The following is a 25320-nucleotide window of genomic DNA, read 5'->3' on the forward strand; positions in this document are numbered from 1 at the left end:
ACCTCTGACAGCCAAAGTGGCTATAACACGGATAGGCGTCGAATCGACCTGAGTCTTGATGACAAATGGGGCTACGTCATTCTGTGCTCCTACTCTGGCACAGAGTTCATCAAGTGTAGTGTCTGCCTAGTGGTGACCTGCTCGTCTCTCGGCAACTCGTGACTAGATTCTATAACAAATCAAAGATTTCGTCGTAACCTCTTATTGAATAATTAGGCTACTATTTATACACTGAAGCAATAATATGCGATATGAATATATGCAGATAGCGGTAGTATCGTGTACACAAGGTGTGAAAGGGCAGTGGATTGGCGGAGCTGTCATTTGTACTCAGGTGACTCGTGTCACAAGATTACTGACATGATTATGGCCGCACGACGGGAATTAACAGACTTTGAAGTTGGAGATAGACGCATGGGACACTGTTTCGGAAATGGTTAGGTAATTTTATATTACGAGATCCACAGTGTCAAGAATGCTCCCAGAATACCAAATTTCAGGCATTAGCTCTCATCACAGACAACGCAGTGGCGGAGTGCCTTCACTTAACGATCTAGAGCAGCAGCCTAGTTTACACGACACTAGGTTGCAGGCAACTGCGCTACCAGCCACTGCGCATTTGCGCCTCGCGTTTGCGCACTAGTTGCATGAGTTAGGACGTTATGTGTATTTGTAGGGTGTATACAAACTGAAATATGACGTGGGGAACGGAGAATAATGTTAGATTTCTTTTTTTTTTTTTGACTAAGCGACGTATCTGAGAAATCGGGTTATGGCACTTGCCGTGTTCTCCTCGAGAGTGAATGATTTTTTATACGAACTTCTTAGGGTTTTTTACGATCAACTGACGAAATATTACTTCCAAGGTCACCGAGCGCTCCTCTCCTTGCTCTCCTTACGCTCTATTTTCTCTGGGTCGGTGTGTGGCAGGCGAGCGAGGGCCGCGCGGCACTGGCGTACGGCGACGGAGAGGCGGCGGTGCCGGAGGAGCTGTTCCGGCGCTACACGGACACCGACTCGCGGCCACCCACGCCGGCGCCGACGCTGGCGAGCGCGGGGGCGCGCGGCTCTGGCCGGCGCTGCGTCACGCCCGACGCCGCCACCTCGGCCACGGCGTCGGCGTCGGCGGGCTCGGCGGCGGCCCGCGGGCGCTCCCGCTGCGGCGCCGGCCGCACGCTGCTCGTGCTCGACCTGCGCCGGTCGCGCAGCCAGGGCGCGCTGCCGCTGCCGCCGCCCTCGCCGCCCACGCCGCCCCCGCACCTGCCGCCGGCGCCCGGCTCGCTGTCCTCCGCGTCGGCGCCCGCCTCGCGCTGCTCCAAGGCCAGCTCCCGCAAGCGCCGCGGCCCCGCCCCCGCGCCCGTGGGCCGAGGCTCCGCCACAGCGCCGCCCCAAGCCGGCGAGCCGGCGCCGCTCCAAAAGGTTCGTGCCGTACACCTTCTCTCTCTTATAGTCCGCCCCTGTTAGCTGAGTAGTCGCCAGAACCTCTTGTGCCTCCAGGACACACTTCAACGGGTTGAGTTTCTTAATCTTTATGTGCCATCAAAATTGGTTCACATCGCGCAAGTTCTCCCTCTGCCAACTGCAATTGGGCGCAACCTTCAGGCGGCTTTTGGCTATTATCTCACGGCTGGTTCAATGTTTAAAGTCCGTTATGAGACACTTACACTGCCCTCACGGTATGGTGGCGTCGGGCTCGTCAATGTCCGTATGCGAGCTGCAGCCTTGTACATGAATACCGTGAGAAAACAGTGGATGGGCCAGGGTACATCTCTAACACGCAGCTTGCTTGAGGGCCTCCTACCTGCTTCCACCTCACCACCGGTGTCTGTCGGCCATATCGTGCCTCATTTGTCTCATATTTCGACCTCTTTCGTCGACTACAGTTACATACATACCAGTCTCCCAGATACACGCCCACCCAGGACTAAGGATTTTTACAGCCTGTTGCTGCGCTGTGTTCCTCGGAATGTGATGGAGACCAAACATCCCTCCATCCAGTGGCCCATAGTGTGGACTACCGTCCACCAGCCCTTCCTCCCTACGAACGTCCGGGCACTGTGGTATCACATAGTCAACAGGACATTTGCCACGAAGCAGCGCCTGCACAACATTGGCTTGTCAGAATCCCCTCTTTGTCACCTTTGCCAGCAACTGGACACTGATGAACACCGTCTGACATGCGCCTCATCGCAAGATGCATGGCGCTTCGTGCAGCAAATCATTGCCTGCTATCTCTGGGCGCCACCAGACACAATCGAACCTCGAATGTTTCTATACCCGGAGGACAGACATTTTCCCGCCGTCAAATGTCATGCTATTACGTGGGTCAAAGGGTGGACGGTCGCTTATCTCTTTCATGAGGGACCTAAATCCCGCCTCGACTTCTTGACCTATTTACAGCTCTCGAAAACACGCCACGTTACCGAACATTATTTGTTAACTATCTTCGAGCGGTCTTTGTTAGACCTCCACTGAGTTGGGGGGTGCCTGGCTCAGAGGGCACCTACCCCTCCTCCCCCGGCGGTGTCCGAGTTTCAGCCGCCTACGATCTATTCTATTACTGACCTCCGCGGATGGGAGAGCGCGTCGCAGATTGCACGAATTTTATTTCTTTTTGCTTTTCCTTTTTCCTTTCTTTTTCTTTAACCAGAATTTATATTTCTTTTCTCTTTCGCCGATGTGTTCACATAATTTCATGATATTAGTGGATATTACAAGAACACATGCAAATAAATAAATAACAACGCCTTTCACTACTGTTGATTCCTGTGTCTCCCATTTCCCTAAGCACCACAGGCTCGGTGGTGGTGAGGAGGACACTGTGGTCAGGCCTCGGGTTTCGACCCCTGCCCACTTTGCCCCCCCAGCCCCCACTAAAAAAAAAAAAAAAAAAAAAAAAAGTGGTCAGCGGATTCGATTCCCGGTTGGGGCAGGTGATTTTCTCCGCTCAGGGACTGGGTGCTGTGTTGTCCTCATCATCATTTCATCCCCATCTCCGGCGCGCAATGAGTTACAACTGGTGTGCAGTACCATATTGTACAAATACGTCTATTAAAAAAGCCCTGAAAATGCAATGCAATAAGTACTTGCCCTCGGCGGCCGAACTTCCCCGAATGGGGGACTCCCGGCTCTCAATGCCGTACGCTCATTTCATTTCTCTAGCAGTCAACACGCTGGTGTGGGCGTCCGGCTCCTACACTGCTTCAGAGTAAGGTATTTTCCGGTTTTCAGAAAATCGTCTTAAACCATTCATTACGTCATTTTATGCTGACAATATGTTTCCATCCTCATAATTTTCCGTATTTAAAGAAAAAAATAACGGGAATAAAATTCAATTAATTTGAAAGCCCGCTAAAACAATTTGGATCATTTCACGACTGTGACGTCACTGGCTAGCAGGCTAGTCCTACTGTCGTAAAGCTCGTCCCCAGCGATATCTTGTTTCGGAATTTACGTTTCGGAAATGAGTTACAACTGGTGTGCAGTACCACATTGTACAAATACGTCTATAAAAAAAGCCCTGAAAATTGTTTTTGCGTTTTCTAAAAAATTAGATTATGCGTGATTGCAACTACCTCGTAGTGATGCAACCAAGATAGTGTTCACTATCTAACGTAACAAGCGACAAAGTGTTCAGATTACATGTTTACTTACATCGAATTGAGCGTCACAGAAATAAACACGAGTGTTTATTTCAGTGAGGCTTAATTCGATGTAAGCAATACTCAATCTGAACACTTTGTCTCTTGTAGCGCGAAAGGTAGCGTGCTGAACGCCTAGTGCAGTCTTCATTAGATCGATTCTCAATTAGAAGAAAGATTTTTTTAAATTAATACTGCTGTCTTCTCAAGTTAACTTAATTTGTTATGAAGTTATGTAGCAGCTTTGAACTGAAGTGTGTTCGCAAATTCCCTTTACAAATTTCTAGGACTTGTTTTGGGGAATGAGTACGTAATATTTTGAACAGGAGCCCATGTCCAGAAAATGGTTGAAATGGCTCTGAGCACTATGGGACTTACCATCTGAGGTCATCACTCCCCTAGAACTTAGAACTACTTAAACCTAACTAACCTAAGGACATCACACACATCCATGCCCGAGGCAGGATTCGAACCTGCTACCGTAGCAGTCGCGCGGTTCGGGACTGAAGTGCCTAGAACCGCACGGCTACCGCAGCCGGCCATGTCCAGAAAGGTACCGTTTCCGTTCTACAACGTTTTCAGTTTAGATGAGTAACCGTCCAACGTCTGCAGAGGGAAAGAGAGAAGTCTCAGAGTTCCTTGTCTTGCTGTGCAAAAGGGTAGACAGCATGACGTGAACTACGTCAATCGGCCACTTCATGTCACTTAACATCTGTCTTGCTGCGAGACCTGTTCAACGCCTGTGCCTTCGAAGAACACTCAAGTGCCAAAGAAACTGGTATAGGTATGCGCACTCAAATACACAGATATGTAAACAGGCAGAATACGGCGCTGCGGTGGGTAACGCCTATAAAGGGTGTATCATAATGGACGTAAACGCATACAGTTGAAAGTACACGATACTAGAAGCAAAAAAGGCTCAGTAAACATATGGTCGAAAATGCATACCTTAAGAAATACGAGCAGGTGAGCGTTCAAGCTGATGCATGATATGTAATGATGCGGGGCGTGTGCAGCTGGAGTGATATGGGACCCCTGATACGTCCAGATACGACTTCGATACCCTGCAGGAAATCTCTTCTACTACAAGCTCTTTGCTTTCCACATTTTGGGAAGTAGTACTATGGACCAAACAAAGAAAAAAAAGTTCAGTAAACATGTGCTCTACAATGCATACCTTAAGAGCTATGAGCACGTGCTCATCTTCGCTACTTGGAAACACAACCCTTCTAATGAACAATTGCTCATAACTTTTAAGGTATACATTTTAGAGCAAGTGTTTACTGTACTTTTTTCTTCTTTTGGTCAATACTACTACTTCCCAAAATGTGGAAAGCAAACAGCTTGCAGTAGAAGATATTTGCTTCACAGTATCGAAGAAGAAAAATTACTCGTAGCTCTTACGACGCTATGTTTACTGAGACCTCTTTGCTTCTAATATCGTGTACTTTTAACTGTATGCGTTTACGTTATTAACCATGATACACCCTGTACAAGACAACTGTCTGGCGCAGTTGTTAGATCGGTTGCTGCTGCTACAATGGTAGGTTATCAAGCTTCAAGTGAGTTTGAACGTGCTGTTATAGTCGGCGCACGAGCGATGGGACACAACTCCTCCAAGGCAGCGATGAAGTGGGCATTTTCCCGCACGATCATTTCACGAGTGTACCGTGAATATCAGGAATACGGTAAATACCAAATCTCCGACATCGCTGCAGCAGGAAATAAATCCTGCAAGAACGGAACCAATGACTACTGAAGAGAATCGTTCAACGTGACAGCAGTGCAACTCTTCCGGAAATTGCTGAAGATTTCAATGCTGGACCATCAACAAGTGTCAGCGTGCGAACCATTCAACGAAACACCGTGGATATGGGCTTTCGGAGCCGAAGGCCCACTCCTGTACTCTGGATGGTTGCATTACACTGGACTGCTGATTACTGGAAACATGTTGCCTGATCAGACGAGTCTCGTTTCAAACTTCATCGAGCGGATGGACGTGTGCGCGTATGGAGACAACCGTATGAATCCATGGATCCTGCATGTCAGCAGGGGACTGTTCAAGCTGATGCATGTTCTGTAATGATGCTGGACGTGTTCAGCTCGAGTGATATGGGACCCCTGGTACGTCCAGATACGATTCTGAAAGGTGACACGTACCTAAGCATCCTATCTGATCACCTGCATGCAATCATGTGCATTGTGCACTCCGACGGACTTGTGGAATTCCAGCAGGACAATGCGACACCCCACACGTACAGAATTTCTACAGAGTGGCTCCAGGAACACTTCTGAGTTTAAACACTTCCACCGGCCACCAAACTCTCCAGGCATGAGCATTGTTGACTATATCTGGGATGCCTTGTGACGCGCTGTTCAGAAGAGAGCTCCATCCCCTCGTACTCTTACGGATTCAATGACAGCCCTCCATGATTCATGGTGTCAGTTCCCTCCAGCACTACTTCAGACATTAGTCGAGTCCATACGATGTCGTGTTGCGACAGGTGTATCAGTTTCTTTGGCTCCTCAGTGTAGTAAAAATGGCTCGATACACGGTTTCGAGTACGCTAACATACTCTTTGCACACGGCGAAACTCGAGGCAATGCAAGAGCTATTAGTCGTCTGTATCACGAACGTTTTCCGCAACGTAGCACACCATCGCACAAACTTTCTGCCGCAGTTACGCGGCGGCTCCGAGAAACAGGTACCTTCACGGTGAGGAGGCAGGACTATGGCGCTCCACGGCAACGTCTTACGCCAGAATTTGAATAACATGTACTGCAACGCGTTGAAGAGAACCCGTCTACGAATACTCGAATAAATGCGCGTGCAATGATTGTTAATCACAGTATCGTCTGGGACTTCCCGCGTGAGCGACAATTGTATCCGTACCACTTACGGAGGGTAGACTTGTGAGTCTAGCCTATTTTCCACATCGCGTTGTATACTGCACGTTGTTCCTACACTCATCTATCGACACCTCTTTTTACACGTCTAGTTCTGTTCACAAATTAATATAAGTTCACTGTGGACTGCGTTCTGAATTCTCGAAACAACCATGTCTGGGCAGACGAAAACACTCTTGCACGATCAGGGATTTCAGCATCGGTTTGGTATCAACGTGTGGCAGTATTCTGGACGGTCATGTGATTGGGCCATACGTCCTGGTCCTGCATACTCGATCTTCCTACAAAACGCATTGGAAGGTTTCCCAATGAATATCCTACAGGAAATGGAGTTTCGGAATGATGGGGCAGCGCCTCACTTCTCACGTCGGTTCGGAGACTTCTGAACAGACGAAGACGATGTTGTGAAAGGTGGATAGGCCGAGGTGATCCAACCGAGTGGCTGCCACAGTCGCCAGATTTAATTCGTATGGACAACTTCTTATGATATCGTATGCAAAGTTCAATTTTCGAGACACCTGTAGAGACAGAAGAACATATTCTGGCACGAGTTTTGGCCACTGTACAAGAAACTGAAGAGACCTCATCTGGGATGGAGAGTGTATACCAGAACGTGCTTCGTAGGTACTATGTCTGTAACAACGTTGATGGTCGCCACATCGAGCCGCTGATGTAATACGTCAGTACTGCTCTGTAAGTACAGTACGCTGGGTTCTTTTTAGTTTTGGAGTAATGTAAACACGTAATGTTGAGGTATTCCTACAAACAAATGTCTAAGTGATAAATGGATGTTTCGCTATTTTTCCTTTCGAATTGTTACCTTACAATTTTACTTCTCACACCTAGATCAGTTCCTCAGGTAGAAGTGGATGAGTTAATCATCTGAACTGAAACCTTCGTAGAACGGAAATGGTACGTTTCCGGACATGTGTTCCTATTCAAGAATATTATGTAGTCACTTCCCGCCACAAGTCCTAGGAGTTTGTAACTGGAATTTCCAAACGAACTTTATATCATATTACATTTCAATATCTATTTTAATGTATGCTTTTGAGAATAAAAACCGCTTTTTCTTGCTGCACTGTATTTTATTTCTCCCAAATGCGTTATTTATTTATTTACTTTAAGGCATCTTCAGGGGGATCTAAAATGATACAGTTTTGTTTTGATATGTGTTATTTGTAGGTTGTATTTCAATGCAGTATTTCATAATCTACGTATAACACGTATCAAAACAAAGTTGTGTCATTCTAGATCCCACTGAAGATGCCTTAAAGAAAAAAAAAGCGAAACGTATCTGGGAGAGATAAAAAGACAGTGCAGCAAGAAAAAGACGTTTTTATTTACAAAACAAATATTTCTGGATTTGCTGCGGAGGACCACCCTGTAAACAAAATTGTTATCTATTTTCATGTATTAGCTTCATTTTACGCCTGGTCAATTTGAGATGAAACACAAGCATAGAGTTAAGAAACTATTTCATGCCTGATGTAGCTCTTATTCTGAATAATCTAAGAAGCCATTTAACAATTTTTGACCACATTATTCTCCCCAAACAAATAATTTGCTACTTTCAACTGTCTCCATTGAGCTTATTGTAAAGCTATACGATTTTGACAAAGAAAAATTGAAAATTGCTTGGAACCTACGAGAAATATAATAAAACCACGCTATTACGATAAAGTGAAAGTTCGTCCTGCTCAAGTACCTTTCAATCATAGTATTTTAGTAGAAGTTAAGCATGCAGTCGAACAACAAATAATCTACTTCAAGGTACTGCTGCGTCACCTGCGTATTTCATAGACGTAATTTTCCGGTGGTGGTATTAATAACCTGAAGGAATGGAACAACTGCAATGTCTAAAGAAAACGATAATGTTGTGCAGTTCCTCACGAGTATTAATACGCTGAATTTGAGAAAAGAGGTACCTGGAAAACAGTAGCAGTTCTGGCAACAACCGCAGTAGTTAACAATCACAACTATCTTCTGAATGGAAACTTTTCTACTGTTTTATTGTGGAGCATTTAACAAGTTGCCCTGGAAAACCTCTTCAGCATGGTGCGAGCAAATAATCCAGTTCCAGATTTCCTCCGTTTTAAGACAATTCTGCGAATTATTGCTGTGTCACAGTACTACCGTCCTCAAAATCTGGGTTGTTTCTGAGTTACGAAGATACCGAAATGCATCAACTTTCTGTAGGTTTCACAAACACTCTTCACAAAATTCCTTTTCGTTTTTACTTAAGAGTTGTAAATGAGTTTCCCCTCACTAAATAACTAAACTGTTTGCGGAAAAAGTACGGAAAAACACTAGTAACTTCAGCTAACATTCGTATAACACACCTATAGCTTCGTCCTGCTCCTTGACTGTGACGTCACCAGAGCTTCAGCCAATAACTGCGTTTTATATCACGTGGCCAAATCTTGAACTTTAGTGATATTTAAGTTTTAATTACAAAAAAGACATATTATGAATAATTACAGCATTCAAACAGAATTTTCGAGCAATACTCTCACAAAATAACAGCAATCCGAACCATATTTTTAACATTGGAAAATAGCCTTCTGTGTATCTACATAATTATAACGGCACTGTGTCATAACTAATAGCGAAAACTGACACAGGTAAGTACATGACAGCAAAAACTGAAAAATTAGAGTGAATAGAGACTAGTTAAGTTAGATTAAGTAAACGAGTGGGTGCTAATTCCAGAGAACAGCAAGCTAATGTTAACGCATTAAAAAAGACTACATATGTCTTTTGGAAAGCAAATCTAAATGTATCGGGAAGGATATATCTGGGTGGTTTAATGTACTCACCACGCACATGAGAGGAAATTATACTGAGAATATGATGAGAGGATCTCTACTGTCTTGTTGCAGTAGAGGAGAATCAAGATAAATGAAGGTAAATGAAAAGAACTTATAGATGAACAACCTAAATGATTGCAAGAGGACCTACATGTTTTAAAAGATGAGTGTGGGAGGGAAAAGGCAGAGTGGTTGGTTGCTTTCTCAAAACAGGAAGTTGGTTGGTTTAAAAAGGGGGGGGGGGGAGGGTCCAAAGACAGGAAACCGTTAATCAAATACAGCAGTGGGTGTCGTACTATTCTACAGTGTTACAAGGTCTTCAAAAAGGGATTGAAGAATTAAATGCCATTTCATTGCAGGGTATTTCAGAGAACAGAGAGGAAGTACAGGAGGTTGTTACAAAAGTTGATGAACTAGCTATTACTACCGTAGTACATCTGACAGTTAGTGTTCACAGACGTTCAGACAGTACAATGCCTATAACTGTTCGTGATTTAAAGGAGTATAGCTAAAAACGTACCAGTAAACACATGTCGGCAAACGAGCGCGGTTTACCACATGATCGTAATTGTGTGGTTACGAGCCACTACTGACTTTAGTACGAAATAATGCCGCGGTTAAAACAAATATATTTGAAATGTAAAGTTTTCGGTATGTCCTCATCTAATTGCGATCAAACTTGACCTACGGCCTGTTCAAGGACATAGCCAGATTTTGTGAACGATTTGGTAAAGAAGACCTTAAAAAGGTTGAGCTTTATTCTGAAAACAAATTTTATATATATACACACGCATCAAAAAGAATTTTGCATCACTCCTGAAGAAAGACGTTGACTGTGGATATTGTATCACAGACACAGTTCCTTTGATTGTTCAGAGATGTCACTAAACCCACCCAAACATGTAAACAACCATGCATGAGCAGCGCTTATTGGATGGAGGGGGTCCGACAGCCGATCAGTTCGTCATTCCACCAGAAGAGGTACACGGCTCGTGTTGTCTGTATTTCAATCATGCTTAGAAGGTCATTACCACGGTTCGATCGCGTCCACATTGTTACTTTGTGCCAAGAAGGGCTCCCAACAAGAGAAGTTTCCAGACGTCTCAGAGTGAACCAAAGCGATGTTGTTCGGACATGGAGGAGATACAGAGAGACAGGAACTGTCGATGACATGCATCGCTCAGGCCGCCCACGGGCTGCTACTGCAGTGGATGACCACTGCCTACGGATTACGGTTCGGAGGAACTCTGACGGCAACGCCACGATGTTGAATAATGCTTTTCGGGCAGCCACAGGACGTCGTGTTACGACTCAAAATGTGCACAATAGGCTGCTCGATTCGCAACTCCCGACGTCCATGACGAGGTCCAATTCGGAACCAATACATTGTGTAGCACGGTACAGATGGGCCCAACAACATGCCGAATGGACCGTACAGGGTTGGCATACATTCTCTTCACCGATGAGTGTCGCATATGCCTTCAACCAGACAATTGTCGTAGACGTGTTTGGAGGCAACCCTGTCAGTCTGAACGCCTTAGACACACTGTCCAGCGAGTGCAAGGTGGAGCTTCCCTGGTGTTTTGGGATGGCATTATGTGGGGCCGACGTACGCCGCTGGTGGTCATGGAAGGAGCCGTAACTGCTGTACGATACGTGAATGCCATGCTCCGACTGATAGTGCAACCATATCGGCAGAATATAGGCGAGTCATTTGTGTTCATGGACGACAATTCGCGTCCGCATCGTGTTCATCTTGTGAATGACTTCCTTCCACTAGAGTGACCAGCATGTTCTCCAGACGTGAACCCTAACGAGCATGCCTGGGATAGATTGAAAAGGACTGTTTATGGACGATGTGGCTCACCAACCACTCAGAGATCTAGGCCAAATTGCCATTGAGAACTTGGACAAGCTGGACGTACAGTGCCTTGATGAAGTTGTGGATAGTATGCCATGACGAATACAGGCATGAATCAATGCAAGAGGACATGCTACTGGGTACTAGAGGTACTGGTGTTACAGCAATCTGGACCACCAACTCTGAAAGTCTCACTGTATGGTGATACAACATGCAATGTGTGGTTTTCATGAGCAATAAAGTGGTGGAAATGATGTTTATGTTGATCTCTATTCCAATTTTCTATACAGGTTCCGGAACTCGGAACCGGGTTGATGCAAAAGTTTCTGTATATATATGCGTGTATGTGTGTGTGCGTGCGTGTATGTGTGTGAGAGAGAGAGAGAGAGAGAGAGAGAGAGAGACAGAAATACCCCAATCCGTTTTATTTGTCGATATGATAACTTCACTCTGTTGCCAAACAAATTAAAATACAGCCTTCGATACTAACAAAAATGAAATGAAGTAATCGCACGGCATTTATTGGCCAGGATATCCACTTCGGGGTTCGGCCGCCGTATTGAAAGTCTTTTTAGTTGACGCCATTTTGGCGACTTGAGTGTCAATGATGATAAAAGACACACAACACCCAGGCCCTGCCGGGAATCGAACGCGGGCCCCTGGCGCGGTAAAGGCCGGTTCCCACTAGGGCTGCCACGCGTCAAAACCGCGCGGCAGCGGCGTGGTTGTCATGGAAACGCCGACAGCGGCGCGGCGCGGCTGGGTCTGCGTCACGGTTTGACCATGTCGAACCGCTTCCGCTGCTGCGTGCCGCGCTCCAGGTCCGCGCCGCCAATCACAGAACGCGCTGAGAGTTACGTCAGAGACGGAACCCCGGGCCACACGAACATTCGCCGAACCGCTGGCGCGGCCGCGGCGGCAGCTATGAAATACTTATCATCCGATTCCAAGGAAACTATTCGGTAGAAAAATGTTATAGCCTGATATCTTCTCTCGATAAAGGACCGAATTTCTTTTTGGTTATTCGTCGTGGTTACTTGCTGTATCGCATTTACGTAAACCTTTACACCAAATTTTAATGAGTGTGCAGAGGTAAAAACGCATTGCGTGGACTTTGCGTACAGTAATACATTATTTCGTATCAAATTTAGTCAACATATCGAAATTGTTTTTAAAGCTGAGACCAGAACGATAGCTATCACCGTTCTCGAGATATTGAATGATATGTCGGCGGACGGGCTGTGCGGTGACCGTGCGCGGGTCGCTCCCGACGCGACCGATACTTCGTCCTGCTCATCGTAAACCATTTGGTTGCATCAACCGCAAATGTCGTAAACGGTTCAAGATATCTGAACAGTTTTTTTGCAAACGATAACTTGTAAAAACTCATTTTTATCTACCGAGATATGAAAGCAGCTACAGTTTTTCAGAAGGGATAGGTGAATTTTTTTAAACGGCATTTAATAGCGTGTGGAATGAGAAATTAAATCGAAACTAATTTGTTGGTATGTCATAATACGTAATTTGCTAAGTATCTACAGCTACTGATTATTTCCTTTGGTAAATAACAAACTTTTTTTTCCTTTATCTAGTGTACTTTATTGGTTCAAGATGCGTTTCGCCTTTTACTTTAAGGCATCTTCGGTAGAATCTAGAATGATTCAGTTTTGTTTTGATATGTGATACTTGCAGATTATAAAACAGTTCACATCTTTTTTTAAGCGAATAGCTGATTACTTACAGTGAATCGAGTTTTTGGCGGACATCTGCGTTTCCGCTCACCTGGTCACATGCTGGAGGTTGAACTAAAACTTAGATTATGGAACATAACCACACTTTCATGTTCGCTCTTTTTTCTTCTGTCACTAGCTGTAGACATTTTACCGAAAACACTGATTTTAAGTCGTAACTACAGTGTGTTCACCTGATGTCCCTTCCTGTTTGGGTTGTTTATGTACATGTTGCCAACCTAAAGAATTATGTGCTGAAAACTAATGTTTGTTTATTTCTGTTCTCCTTATATCTGTATGTGTGTGTGGCTAGCCAGTGATAGTTACAGAAAGTTGAAAGTGAATGCAGTAGTTGTCAGAGTGTGGTTGAAAGATTTGGTGTTCAGCTGATTTCAGTTTTGGTTTAAATGTTTTGTGGAGGAGTGCATGGAAGAGTAAATTTACTGCTTACATTAAAAGATAAAATAGTAGAATAGCATTTCAACAGATGATTATTATCAGAATACTATCACCCAACCCCTTTGTCGTCACTCTTTGACGCCCCATAATATGTCCTGTCAACTAACCCCTCTTGTGGTCAAAGTTGTGCCGTAATTTCCTCTTCCTCCTCTATTTAATTCCGTACCTCTTCTTTAGTTACACGATCCTCATATCTAATCTTCAGCATTCTTATTGATCACTACGTTTTGATAGCGCCCATTGTCTTCTTGACAGAACTGTTCATCACCCACGTTTCACTTACACACAAGGCTGCACTCCACACAAATACTGCACTCCACACAAATACCTTTGTAAAACCGTACCCAATCATTAGAATTTATATTTGACGTGAACAAATTTTCTCTTTCATAGCGCTTTTCTTGCTATTGATAGTCTTCGTTTTATATCCTCTCTACTTCTGCCTTCTCAATTACTGCTTCCCTTTCAAGTCATTGAAGCCTTAGAAATGCAGTTCGGTTTCTGTACAAGTTGTAGATAATCTTGTGGCGCTGTGTTTTATCGATGACATCTCCAGAGCTTCAACGAATGTTTTAATTAAGAGTGTCAAAACCTTTCTCTGAACATGCAAATGCTATAAACACAGTTTCGCAGTTCTTCAGTGTGTCTACTTAGCTAAGTGGTAGGATCAGTATTGCCTTGCGTGTTCAGACATCTCACAGGAATCTAACATTGTGCTTATGTTAGTTTGTACAACCCCTCCTCCTCTCCTCTCTACATATTCCTTCCACTTTCTAGCCTTTTCTTATTTGCTTAGTTCTGGCTTACCAAATGAGTTCTTGACAGTTGCTTCTCCTTTGAGCAAACTTTTCTTTCTTCTTTCTCATTTTCATTCCCCTATGTTTTCCGAAGTGCAAAATCGCTTTGCAGTTTTGGACTTTCTGTCAACGTCATGTTTAGACATTTCTGTTTCCCATGGCCTACTTTATTTGTTGCATTTTTTTATTTTTCCCTCTTGTCAAATTTAATATGTCACGTTTTATCTAACGATTTCTACTGTACTTTCTTGCCGTTCACATACTTTGCTGCATTCACCACTTCTTCTCTCAAAGATATCCATTCGTATTCTAGTGGATTCCTTCCTTTGTTTCAGTCAGTCGTTCATTACAGTAACTTTAAGATTATCGAAAAACTGTGGGTCTTGACTTATTCAAGTTCCATTTCCTTAATTTGCTACTGTTTACTGTCTCTTTAGTTGTAAACTGCAGCTCGTAACCAATTAATTATTGTAGGTTTGCGTCTGCACCGGGAAATGTCTTTCAATTTAAAATCTGGTTTCGAAAACTTTGTTCCAAATATGTATTATTCTTTCATGATTCTTAAGCAAGGGGCTGGCGATGATTACATTATGCTCTGTGCGAAATTCTATCAGGTGGCTTCCACTTTCATCCCTTCCCCCAAGCCTTTGTGTTCTTACTGTTTTCCTGTACCTGCTACCATATCACATTTTAAATTTTTGTCTCGCTTAACTATCTGAATAATCTCTTTTGTCGTACATTGAAGCAATGTGTTAGGAGATAGTGAACAATCATGAACGGTAGTCATGAAATCTGTTTATGGTGAAATGAGAAAACATGAACAATGAAATATGTGAAAGAGTACATTGTACAGAAAATGAAAAATTGGTATGTCTTCACCCAACTTCGTCTTTCCTTCATGTAGGTGTAAGATACAGTTAATCAAACGCACCGAGCGTTTCAGTGGGTCCCTCCCCGTACCTCAGTAGCTGTCCGTCATTGGCTACCGCTAGCGTCTGCCGCTTCCAGATGGGAACGCCAATTCCGCGATCCGCCGCGTCAAAGCGGAAAACGCTTGCCGCTACCGTTGCCGCACGACGCGCTGCCGCGCTCTTGTGGGAACCGGCCTTTAAGCTGTAGCACTACCGCTGCGCCACGGAAGCGGACACGATGCTAACAAACTCCTCTACGATGTGTAACGCACGTACTTAAAAAGTTCTCAATTAGCGAGATGACCGGCGAACTTGCTGGACGAGGTAAGGTTTGGCAAGAACGAAGACAACCGGTAGAAACTCTCTTCGTGTGCGGGAGGGAATTTTCTAGCTGAAATTTAAGTCCAGGACAGCTTATCAAGAAGGACAACAAAAAGAAGCGTAGAATACCGTCGAGGCACCTCTGTGCTTTAAGTATGCCGCGGATGGTAACACAAGGGTTCCTGCTATGGAAAGATATGGGACCCCAGACTGTCACTGTTGGCTGTCGGGCCTTATGGCGGGCGACAGCCGGGTTGGTATCTCACGACTGTCTGGGGTTTCCCGGCACGTCTTCGCTGGTCATTCGGGCACAATTAGAAGAGTAGCTCATCACTGAAGACAGTTCTACTTCAGTCGATGAGATTCTAGGCCGACGGGGTGTCTGGAGACGCCTCGGAGAGCGGAGGAAAACCCTGTTTCCGGCCATCCAGGATTAGTGGTCTCGGTTGCCATTTCTTTCCATAGCAGGGCCCCTTGTGTTGTGATCCGCTGCATCCTTACAGCACAGCGGTACGTCGACCATATTTTACGTCCCTTTTGTTGCCCTTCGTGACGAGCCATCCCGGGCTTACATTTCAGCAAGATAATGCCCGCTCGCACACGGCGAGGTTTTCTATTGTTTGTCTTCGTGCTTGCTAAACCCTACGCTGGCCAGCAGGTTCGCTGGTTCTCACGCGAACTGAGAACTTTTGGAGTATTATGGGCAGGACCCTCCAACCAGATCGTGATTTTTACGATGTAATGCAGCGATTGGACAGAATTTGTCACGATACCCCTCAGGAGGACAACCAACAACTCTCTCAGTCAATACCAAGCCGAATAACTGCTTGTATAAGGGTCAGAGGGGGACCATCGCGTTACTGACTTTGTCTATTTGCGTTCTTTCTCTTGAATAAATCATGCATTTTTTCTAAAACTGTGATAAGTTGTTTGTCTCTGTATGTACATCACGTCTACCGATTTCCTTCCCATTCGGATAATTCCTTCGTGGTGCGTAGTTTCTTTGATCTTAGAGTGTATTTTAATGTTTTAACTTGAAATGAAAATTTTTCTTTAAACTATACACGTTCTGTAAAATCAGAGTATTCATTGAAGGTTAGATACGTCTACCAACTAAACAACCATTTGTTTTACATGAAATATGGATTTCTTAGATAATTAGTTCTTTAAAAATGTTTTTGCTGTAATTTCAGTTGGTCACTAATTTTCTTAAATAACATTAAATTTGTTTTAATGCACTAATAGATACCACAGAACTTTATTTCTTAACTATAGTAAAAGTCTTACTTTCCTTTCCCTTGCAATGACATGTAAGACGTCTTCTACTGTTAAAGGAAAAGGATAGTGTGCTGACATTAAGGCTAGTCCGGTCCACCTTTCATTGCCTACTGTGCTCTGCAAGTAAGTCTTCACTCGTTTCATTGTGGAAACTGACCTCTCAATTTCACATGTTGATACTGGTAGCTATCGTATGTTGGACAGAAGTTCTTCTTGGCACAAGCATTAAAAAACCAACATAAGATTGGTAGTGAGGAGGGACATTTCTTGATAATACTTTTCTCACACCGTAATAAGTTCTCTGCTTCAAGTATGGTTTGCGATACTCTATTCTCAACGAAAACTTTCGGATAAATTACTGAAATTCTCCTCATGGCAATTAATGGGTATCATTATTTCGTTTGAAGATGAGAAATCCTTGTTTCGATGAAATTCCTTCTCCAGATTTTAAATGAGTCAGAAGTTCTGCCCTTCTATGAGACATTTCAGGAGAGGTCGTGTGGATGGTTGTCTCTTTCAATTTGTTTCCTTACTTGTCCAGATACTTCGATAACAGATTCAAACACTTCTTTAGCTAAAACTTCTTTAGCTAAGGTTGATGATTTTTCATGTATCTCTTGAAATAATGATTTCTCCTGTATTTTTCATTATCGAGTCAACTGATGATTTTCTCGTTTACTTATTTACTGTGCAGAAATAGCACTTAAAATTCATGAGTGGTAGACGAATGCAAACAAATTTTAAAAATTAACATATTTACAGTGTAACATGCAACCAAACTCACATTGGTTGCAGTTGTTATTAAAGGCAGCATCTCCACGCAAATTGATGTTTTTGTATACACACATCAAAAACAGTTTTGCATCACCTCGGTTCCGGGAGTACCGGAACCTGTAAAGAAAATTGGAATAGAGATCAACATAAACATCATTTCCGCCCTTTTTATTGCTCATGACAATCACACATTGCATGTTGTATCACCATACAGCTAGACCTTCAGAGGTGGTGCTGTAACACCGGTACCTCCAATACCCAGTAGCACGTCCTCTTGAATTGATGCATGCCTGTATTCGTCGTGGCATACTATCCACTAGTTCATCAACGCACTATTGGTCCAGATTATCCCACTCCGCCGCGCGGGATTAGCCGAGCGGTCTCAGACTCTGCAGTCATGGACTGTGCTGCTAGTCCCGGCGAAGGTTCGAGTCCTCCCTTGTGTATGGGTGTGTGTGTGTGTGTTTGTCCTTAGGATAATTTAGGTTAAGTAGTGTGTAAGCTTAGGGACTGATGACCTTAGCAGTTAAGTCCCACAAGATTTCACACACATTTGAACATTTTTTTTGTCCCACTCCTCAACGGCGATTCGGCGTAGATCCCTCAGAGTGGTTGGTGGGTCACGTCGTCCATAAACAGCCCTTTTCAATCTATCCCAGGCATGTTCAACAGGGTTCATGTCTGGAGAACATGCTGGCCACTCTAGTCGAGCGATGACGTTATCCTGAAGGAAGTCATTAACAAGATATGCACGATGGGGGCGCGAATTGTCGTCCAAGAAGACGACTGCCTCGCCAATATGCTGCCGATATGGTTGCGCTATAGGTTGGAGGACATCATACACATATCATACAGCTGTTATGGCGCCTTCCATGACCACCAGCGGCGTACGTCGGCCCCACATAATGCCACGGCAAAACAGCAGGAACCTCCACCTTGCTGCACTCGCTGGACAGTGTATCTATGGCGTTCAGCCTGACCGGGTTGCCTCCAAACACGTCTCCGACGATTGTCTGGTTGAAGGCATATGCGACACTCATCGGCGAAGAGAACGTGATGCCAATCCTATGCGGTGCATTCGGCATGTTGTTGGGCCCATCTGTACCGCGCTGCATAGTGTAATGGACCTCGCCATGGACATCGGGAGTGAAGTTGCACATCATGCAGCTTACTGCGCACAATTTGAGTCGTAACACGACACCTTGTGGTTGCCCGAAAAGCATTATTCAACATGTTGGCGTTGCTGTCAGGGTTCCTCCGAGCCATAATTCGTAGGTAGCGGTCATCCACTGAAGTAGTAGCCTGAGTGAGGCATGTCATCGACAGTTCCTGTCTCTCTGTATCTCCTCCATGTCCGAACAACATCGCTTTGGTTCACTCCGAGACGCCTGGACACCGCACATTGACCGTCTAGACATGGCTGAACTACAGACAACATGAGCCGTGTACTTCCTTCCTGGTGGAATGAATGGAACTGATCGGCTGTCGAACCCCCTCCGTCTAATCGGCATGGTTGTTTACATCTTTGGGCGTGTTTAGTGACATCTCTGAACAGTCAAAGGGACTGTGTCTGTGATACAATATCTACAGAAAACGTCTATCTTCAGGAGTTCTGGGAACTGCGGTGATGCAATTTTTTTTTTTTTTTTTGATGTGTTTATGTTGGTTACACTTGACAAACTCTAGTATTATTTATTTCATGTCCTAATAATAAAATACAATCGTAGTTTTTCCATGCATGTTTACACATTTTGATTCTTTGTACTTTATGTGACATACTTTACACTTTAATCCTCCATATTAATCACCTTTCTCCGCCTATAGTGCATAATTATTACGCTATTGTACACAATAGTGCATTTTGTGAGTATTGATCTATAAAATATGATATTTCCATATAGAAGGTTAAACCATTTTTTCCTATTATAATTTCGGAGTTTCCACCAAGCAGAGATATAATCTTATTACTTGAGGGTGCTATATTTTGGCAAACAACTACGAAGCCCTCAGGCTCCAATCTCTATTCATCCTCCAAGGCCAATTTACACTCATCGTAAAGTTTGTTGGGATAAACAGATCTCATATTATTCTGGTCGACAGAGAGGCTGGAACAATTTCTGGTGGCAAAAGTGCAAAGAATCTGCCATTATCCGGCCTTATATTTTCCCAGACCCTCATTTAAGTATGCATCTGTCATTTCTTGCAATGTAGAAAGATCATTTTGTGCATGAAAGATTTCCCGGCAAATAGACGCATGAGCCTAACTGGGGAGAATTTGGATTATTGTTTACTTATCGTATGGCTTTTAGTGTAGGGAGTCTCCAAAGAGGTATTTGGCCTGTCTTTGGTGGAGCTCTTTCCATTTACGCAGAGAGGCTGCATCTTTAAGGGAACTGGACTCTGTCTGGGAAGAAAGGAATTCGGAAGGCATGGGCTGTGGCCCATGGAAAGCATTTGTCTAGATTGAAAACGGGACAGAGACCACAGAAAATCATTTTCAAAGTTGTCAGTGGGTGGGTTTCATGCACCTGGCCTCTCGAATCCACGGATTTGCCTCAACTCAGTGGCTCTGCGCGCAGAGCTACCCCAAGTCGGTGGGGAATTTCGAAAAACCGGTTTTGTACATTGTTTTGAAATAAAATAAAATGTAAGTTTGATAGTCCGTGTTTTTCCTTTAATTCTGCATGTTTGGTCATATGATTTTACATGAATGAATGCATAATTTAAGATTTAATTGAGCTTGGAATTGCAGTCTCAGTTATTATAGTATTATACGGGTGTAATTAGATTTTGAACGCAAGGGGAGCACGGACATACGGGGCGCAGTCGGCTCTAACGAATTCGAGCAGCCTGCTGAAAGAAATCTTTTAGAAAAGAATTAACTATAGAAAGTTATCACATACCCCTTTCGCTCTCCACAAACTCTTCCCCATCGTTCTGTATCTGAACTGGTTTTCATAATTATCACCCACGTGACTACATTAGGTGATATATTGCCATTTGAGGTACTAATGATAGAATTTTGGACACCTTTGTTTTTTAAAGAAGAGTAACCCTCGCCATTTGGGCGATAATTTTATTGATCGGCACGAGTTTTGGGCGACACAGCTAAATCCAAGCCTATTTTAATTCACTGATAATAAATTAATTTCATTTATAACGGTGTTTACTGCTCCGCTGCCTTGTGAAATACTGCAATATTGCCCATCCGCAAAGCACTGCCAGTCTCAAATAAAGGCTCGAAAGCTAACACTGAATTGCTACATATAGTTAATTAAGTTATTGCAGTAGTGCGTACATATTTTTAACTGAGCGTCACGCTAGTGGACGAATCAAAATAAGTTTTCTTCTTTCTTGTTAGAAACTTAATTGATAACTATCACACAGCACAAAAACAATAAACGCCAGCACATCTGACATTAAATTCACCCGCAAGAACGGACTTATTGGCTATCGACGGTGAGTATCCCATTTTCGTCACATGATTGAAAATCGAAATGTCTTTCATTTTCACTACAGGCCAAATAGATCGTGTGCAATTTCATTGCTGTGATAGGGAGGATCAGGACCCCAGGACCCCCCCCCCCCTCCTCTCGCCCCCTCTGCTTGGTTACATCCTTGCCTACCTTTACAAGAAATATAGCACTATGCCAGCACATTGTTGTAGTCGTTGTTGTGGTCTTCAGTCTGAAGACTAGTTTTACGCACATACACACACGCACATCATTCCCCCTCTGTTCCCCACACTTTAGTACCATACCGTAAGGTTTTGCAAACAAAGTTCACGTTCTGTTTATCATTTTGTGCTGTGAAGTGTACGTATTTGGTTAAAATTGTGTTTATCGTTAGGACTTATTTTTTTGGCGAATTGTTTTCTGAACTTTCATGTCTGAACTTTCAATGAGTATGACTAACCGAAAGCGGAAATGCGGACATTTTTATAACAAATAGCAATGCAGACAAAGTAAAAACAATATTACTGAAGCCAAATTTGCTGCGATAGCTTTCAACAGACACTATGTCAATCCTTGCGGATTTTCACTACAGTCGACATAACCGTGTTGAGAGTATTCAGCAACTGTATACAGGTATGTATTTAAGATAATACTCATTTATTGTTCCGTCTCAGTTGCTCTATGTTGTTCTGAGTAGGCAAGAATGGTTGCTGACGCAGTTATTTATATCTGAAGATGATCCAGAGTAACTGAAACATGTAATCGAATTAAAAATTGGTGCAACTGAGACTGAACAATAAATGAGAATTATCTGAAATACCTCGCTGGTTTGTTGGGTGCCAACCGAAAGCAAATAACGAAACATGTATCAATTATGTTTGATCCTATTGACAGTCCATCTGGGTTTGCTTGGCAGTTTGTTAACGAGAATGAGACGAGAACACCTCACTTCACGTCAGGCACGGAACGTGAGAAGAAAAGAAGAAGTCGACTTCAGCTGCCCCAGTGGGTATGACCAGTGTCCTCCAGGACGCAAAATGGTTCTTTGAGGGCAGAAGAGTAACTATCGCATACTAGACATGTGTTATCTTTCATCACAACTATGCACTTACCCATAAGGTGCTTTCCCAGGGGAGAATTAAGGGACACGGAGACTAACTGTTGGGCAATCCGTCCTTTTCACTAGTTCTGGCTTTCTATAAGTTAATGTTGGGCTGTCTGTAGAATTGCGTGTCTAGAAAATGTTTTGGAGTCTATCGAAGGGGTTATAGTAGCTGTAATGCTTTCTAAGAGGTCTCTCAGAACCGTACTTCAGAGATGAAGATGAACTCTTACGGTGAAATGTAGTTGCCTCGCGTAGGTGACCGTAATGAGTGAATGTGCAGCATAATGTCGTGTTTGTTTTGCCACCGAGATTGAGAAAAAGGAAAGGATGAACCTGATGGCGACACGTAATTAACTCATCTGGAATAGCATCAAACGTGCGTCCGCACTTAACGGACGGATAGCCGTTAACAGTGTCACATGCCCTCACTCGGTAAGACACTGCAGTGAGATTTGGAACCCATGTCTAGACATTGGCGTAATAGGAAGGAAGACAAGAAGTTCCGGATTTAACGCACCGCCGACGACAAGGTGATTAGAGACAAAGCACAAATTTTGCTTGGGGAAATAGGAGGAATGAAACAGGCCGCGTCCTTTTCGGCGGAATCGTCACGGCATTTGCCTTTCGTGTATTAGGAAACTGTGGAAAAACTAAAGCTGGATGGCCAGAAGTACATCTGAACCGCCATCCTGCCGAATACGAATCCACTGTCTTACCATCGCGCCATCTCGCTTGATGGGTTGATTTAGGACATGGTGAGCATTCGCTGTATGTTACCGCTTCTACTCCCCTCGGCGGCCAAATACTGGCGATGGAAATTTCTCCACACTATGGCTCTAAGTGGATTTCAGAGGTGAAATCTAACCACTGTAAAAAAGCTGAATATAGTGCTTTAATCTAGAACAGATCTGCTTCGCAAAATAAGTTCATTTCTGAGCTCGGAAACAATCTTAACTGCAACAACATGAGATTTAGTCTCCCAACTCGTGTACAGATCTGAAATGTTCACACGAAGTGTTATGATGACACCTTCGTGAGTTATGATTATCTTTGCAGTCCTGTGCATATCTAGGTGTGTTTGCTCTATGTCGAACTTCACTTCCAGATCAAAAGGGAGCACCAAGCTAGTCGGCAAGAGCGGTATGACTCTGTATTCGCATTCCTTAGGCTGGCGGTTCAAGTCCTCGTGAGGATATTTAGGTTTTCTTGCACTTAACGTCATCAGTTCTTATGTGGCATTCATGCTAATTCTAAATTATATCTTTTTCTAGTTCAGGGAATATACTAAACGCATTGTGCCTGATTGTAGCGTATACTTTATACCAAGTGATTTCAATTCTGAATGTTCCCAGCACGTAGCAGCACCTAATTAAAGAAAGCTGTTTATCGTAGTGTAATCATATCTTCCGGAAATAAAGGTTATTTCTGTTTTTTAGTTATTTTGGACTTCACTGTGTTTATAACAAGCTGTAATATGCTAACAAACGCCGGCCGCAGTGGCCGTGCGGTTAAAGGCACTGCAGTCTGGAACCGCAAGACCACTACGGTCGCAGGTTCGAATCCTGCCTCGGGCATGGATGTTTGTGATGTCCTTAGGTTAGTTAGGTTTAACTAGTTCTAAGTTCTAGGGGACTAATGACCTCAGCAGTTGAGTCCCATAGTGCTCAGAGCCATTTTTGCTAACAAACCGTGCACTATCCAATAAGTGTTTATTTATTTCATCACAAAAATTCAACGATTAAGTACTTTAGATGCAGCTTTGGGACTATATTCGGCAACGACCTGTACTTTCATATCCAGTAACATTGTTTTTATTTTTTTATATGTTTAATATTGAGTTTTTTGAGTAATGCGCATATATCATTTATTTAATAACATTTACGTTGAACATGTCCTAAAATTTTGATTAATCACACCATTTTTAATCTAGTATTTTAATCTTATTTTGCCTCCAAACAATGCATTGACCATCAATATAAACTATTCATACATAAAATCTAACCTCAGAACTGAGGAAGATACGGAAAACGCTGGGATGATTCCTTTGAAGAAGACTTGACCGTTTTCCCTCCCCCAGCCTAGCCCAGTCAGAGCTCGAGTCCATCGTTAATGATCTTGGCACAGTCTACTGGCCACAGTGGGAAAAAGGAGGAGCGACTGAGTGAGTATGGACAACATTAACATTTTTGACATTTATTAGGATCAAATTTCACAGAACTTCAGTCACTGACGACCATACAAAACAATTCTCATTATGTAACTCTTCAGGCTTTCCCGGCGAGATCTTGACATGCAGAAAAATCGGGTCTACTGCCGGATGTTTGTCGCTCTGGCACAATATTTCGGCCTCGGAACTCGTTGCCTTCTTCAGGTGCTACCTGAGACTGCCGTGTTGGAGGATCTACTCCAGCGACACAAACACGGCAGTCTCGGGTAGAACCTGAAGAAGGCAACGAGTTACGTGGCCGAAATATTGTGCCAGAGCGACACAAACATCCGGCAGTAGACCCGATTTTTCCACATGTCAATTCTCATTACAATTATCCGGTAGAGAACAATCCCTTTTTGTTTATTCTCCTTATTTGAGTAGAGCACTCATACAGTACTTCAAAATGAAATGACTTTCATAAGAAAAATATTTAGACAATATTCCAGCCATACAAATAATTATAGTAAGATTCACAGCGTAACATCTAAAATTGAACCCTTTTACCAGTTTTTAAATACTACTCTCCCTCTTGAAATTGTAATTGCGTTCACTTTGCGTCAACTAGCAGTTAACTGCCTCTTTCCACGCTGACTTACGAGGCAGGAATAAACCAAACAAAACCAAAGATAAAATCTTTAAGATTGCAAAGAATACCAAAAGTCGACAACGATGCACATATTTCAGTTATTTCATAACATAAATAGCATTTACGTTGAACATGTTCTAAAATTTTGATGAATCACACCAAATTTAATCTTGTATTTTAATCTTATTTTGCCTCAGAACAATGCATTGACCATCAATATAAAGTATTCATGCATAAAATCTAACATCAGAACTGAGGAGGATACGAAAAACAGAGGTAATTTGTTTCACAGTAACTAATAGTAACGCAGTCGACGGCAATTAACTAATATTAATGTCCACAGAATTTACATTTTTAAATAATTAGAAACAGGACATAACTTCGATTTTAGTAATGTCTGGTCGCGTTCCAGTCGCAGCTTCATCACATAACGTGTTCGTCGGTGTCCTGCGTCTGCCTAGCTCAGTCCACACAAC

The 25320-nt window shown here is 43.4% G+C and overlaps 1 protein-coding gene across 1 annotated transcript in view; it reads left to right on the plus strand.

The window, feature by feature from the left end:
- Positions 1-25320, plus strand: part of LOC124795511 (lysine-specific demethylase 6B) — a 125828-nt gene that overhangs the window by 41079 nt on the left and 59429 nt on the right. The window contains exon 3 of the mRNA XM_047259610.1: positions 931-1419. Within this exon, the coding sequence (XP_047115566.1) occupies positions 931-1419 (489 nt within the window). The remainder of the gene's footprint in view (positions 1-930; positions 1420-25320) is intronic.

Source organism: Schistocerca piceifrons, chromosome 1 (assembly GCF_021461385.2).
Source record: "Schistocerca piceifrons isolate TAMUIC-IGC-003096 chromosome 1, iqSchPice1.1, whole genome shotgun sequence".
Taxonomy (NCBI): Eukaryota; Metazoa; Arthropoda; class Insecta; order Orthoptera; family Acrididae; genus Schistocerca; species Schistocerca piceifrons.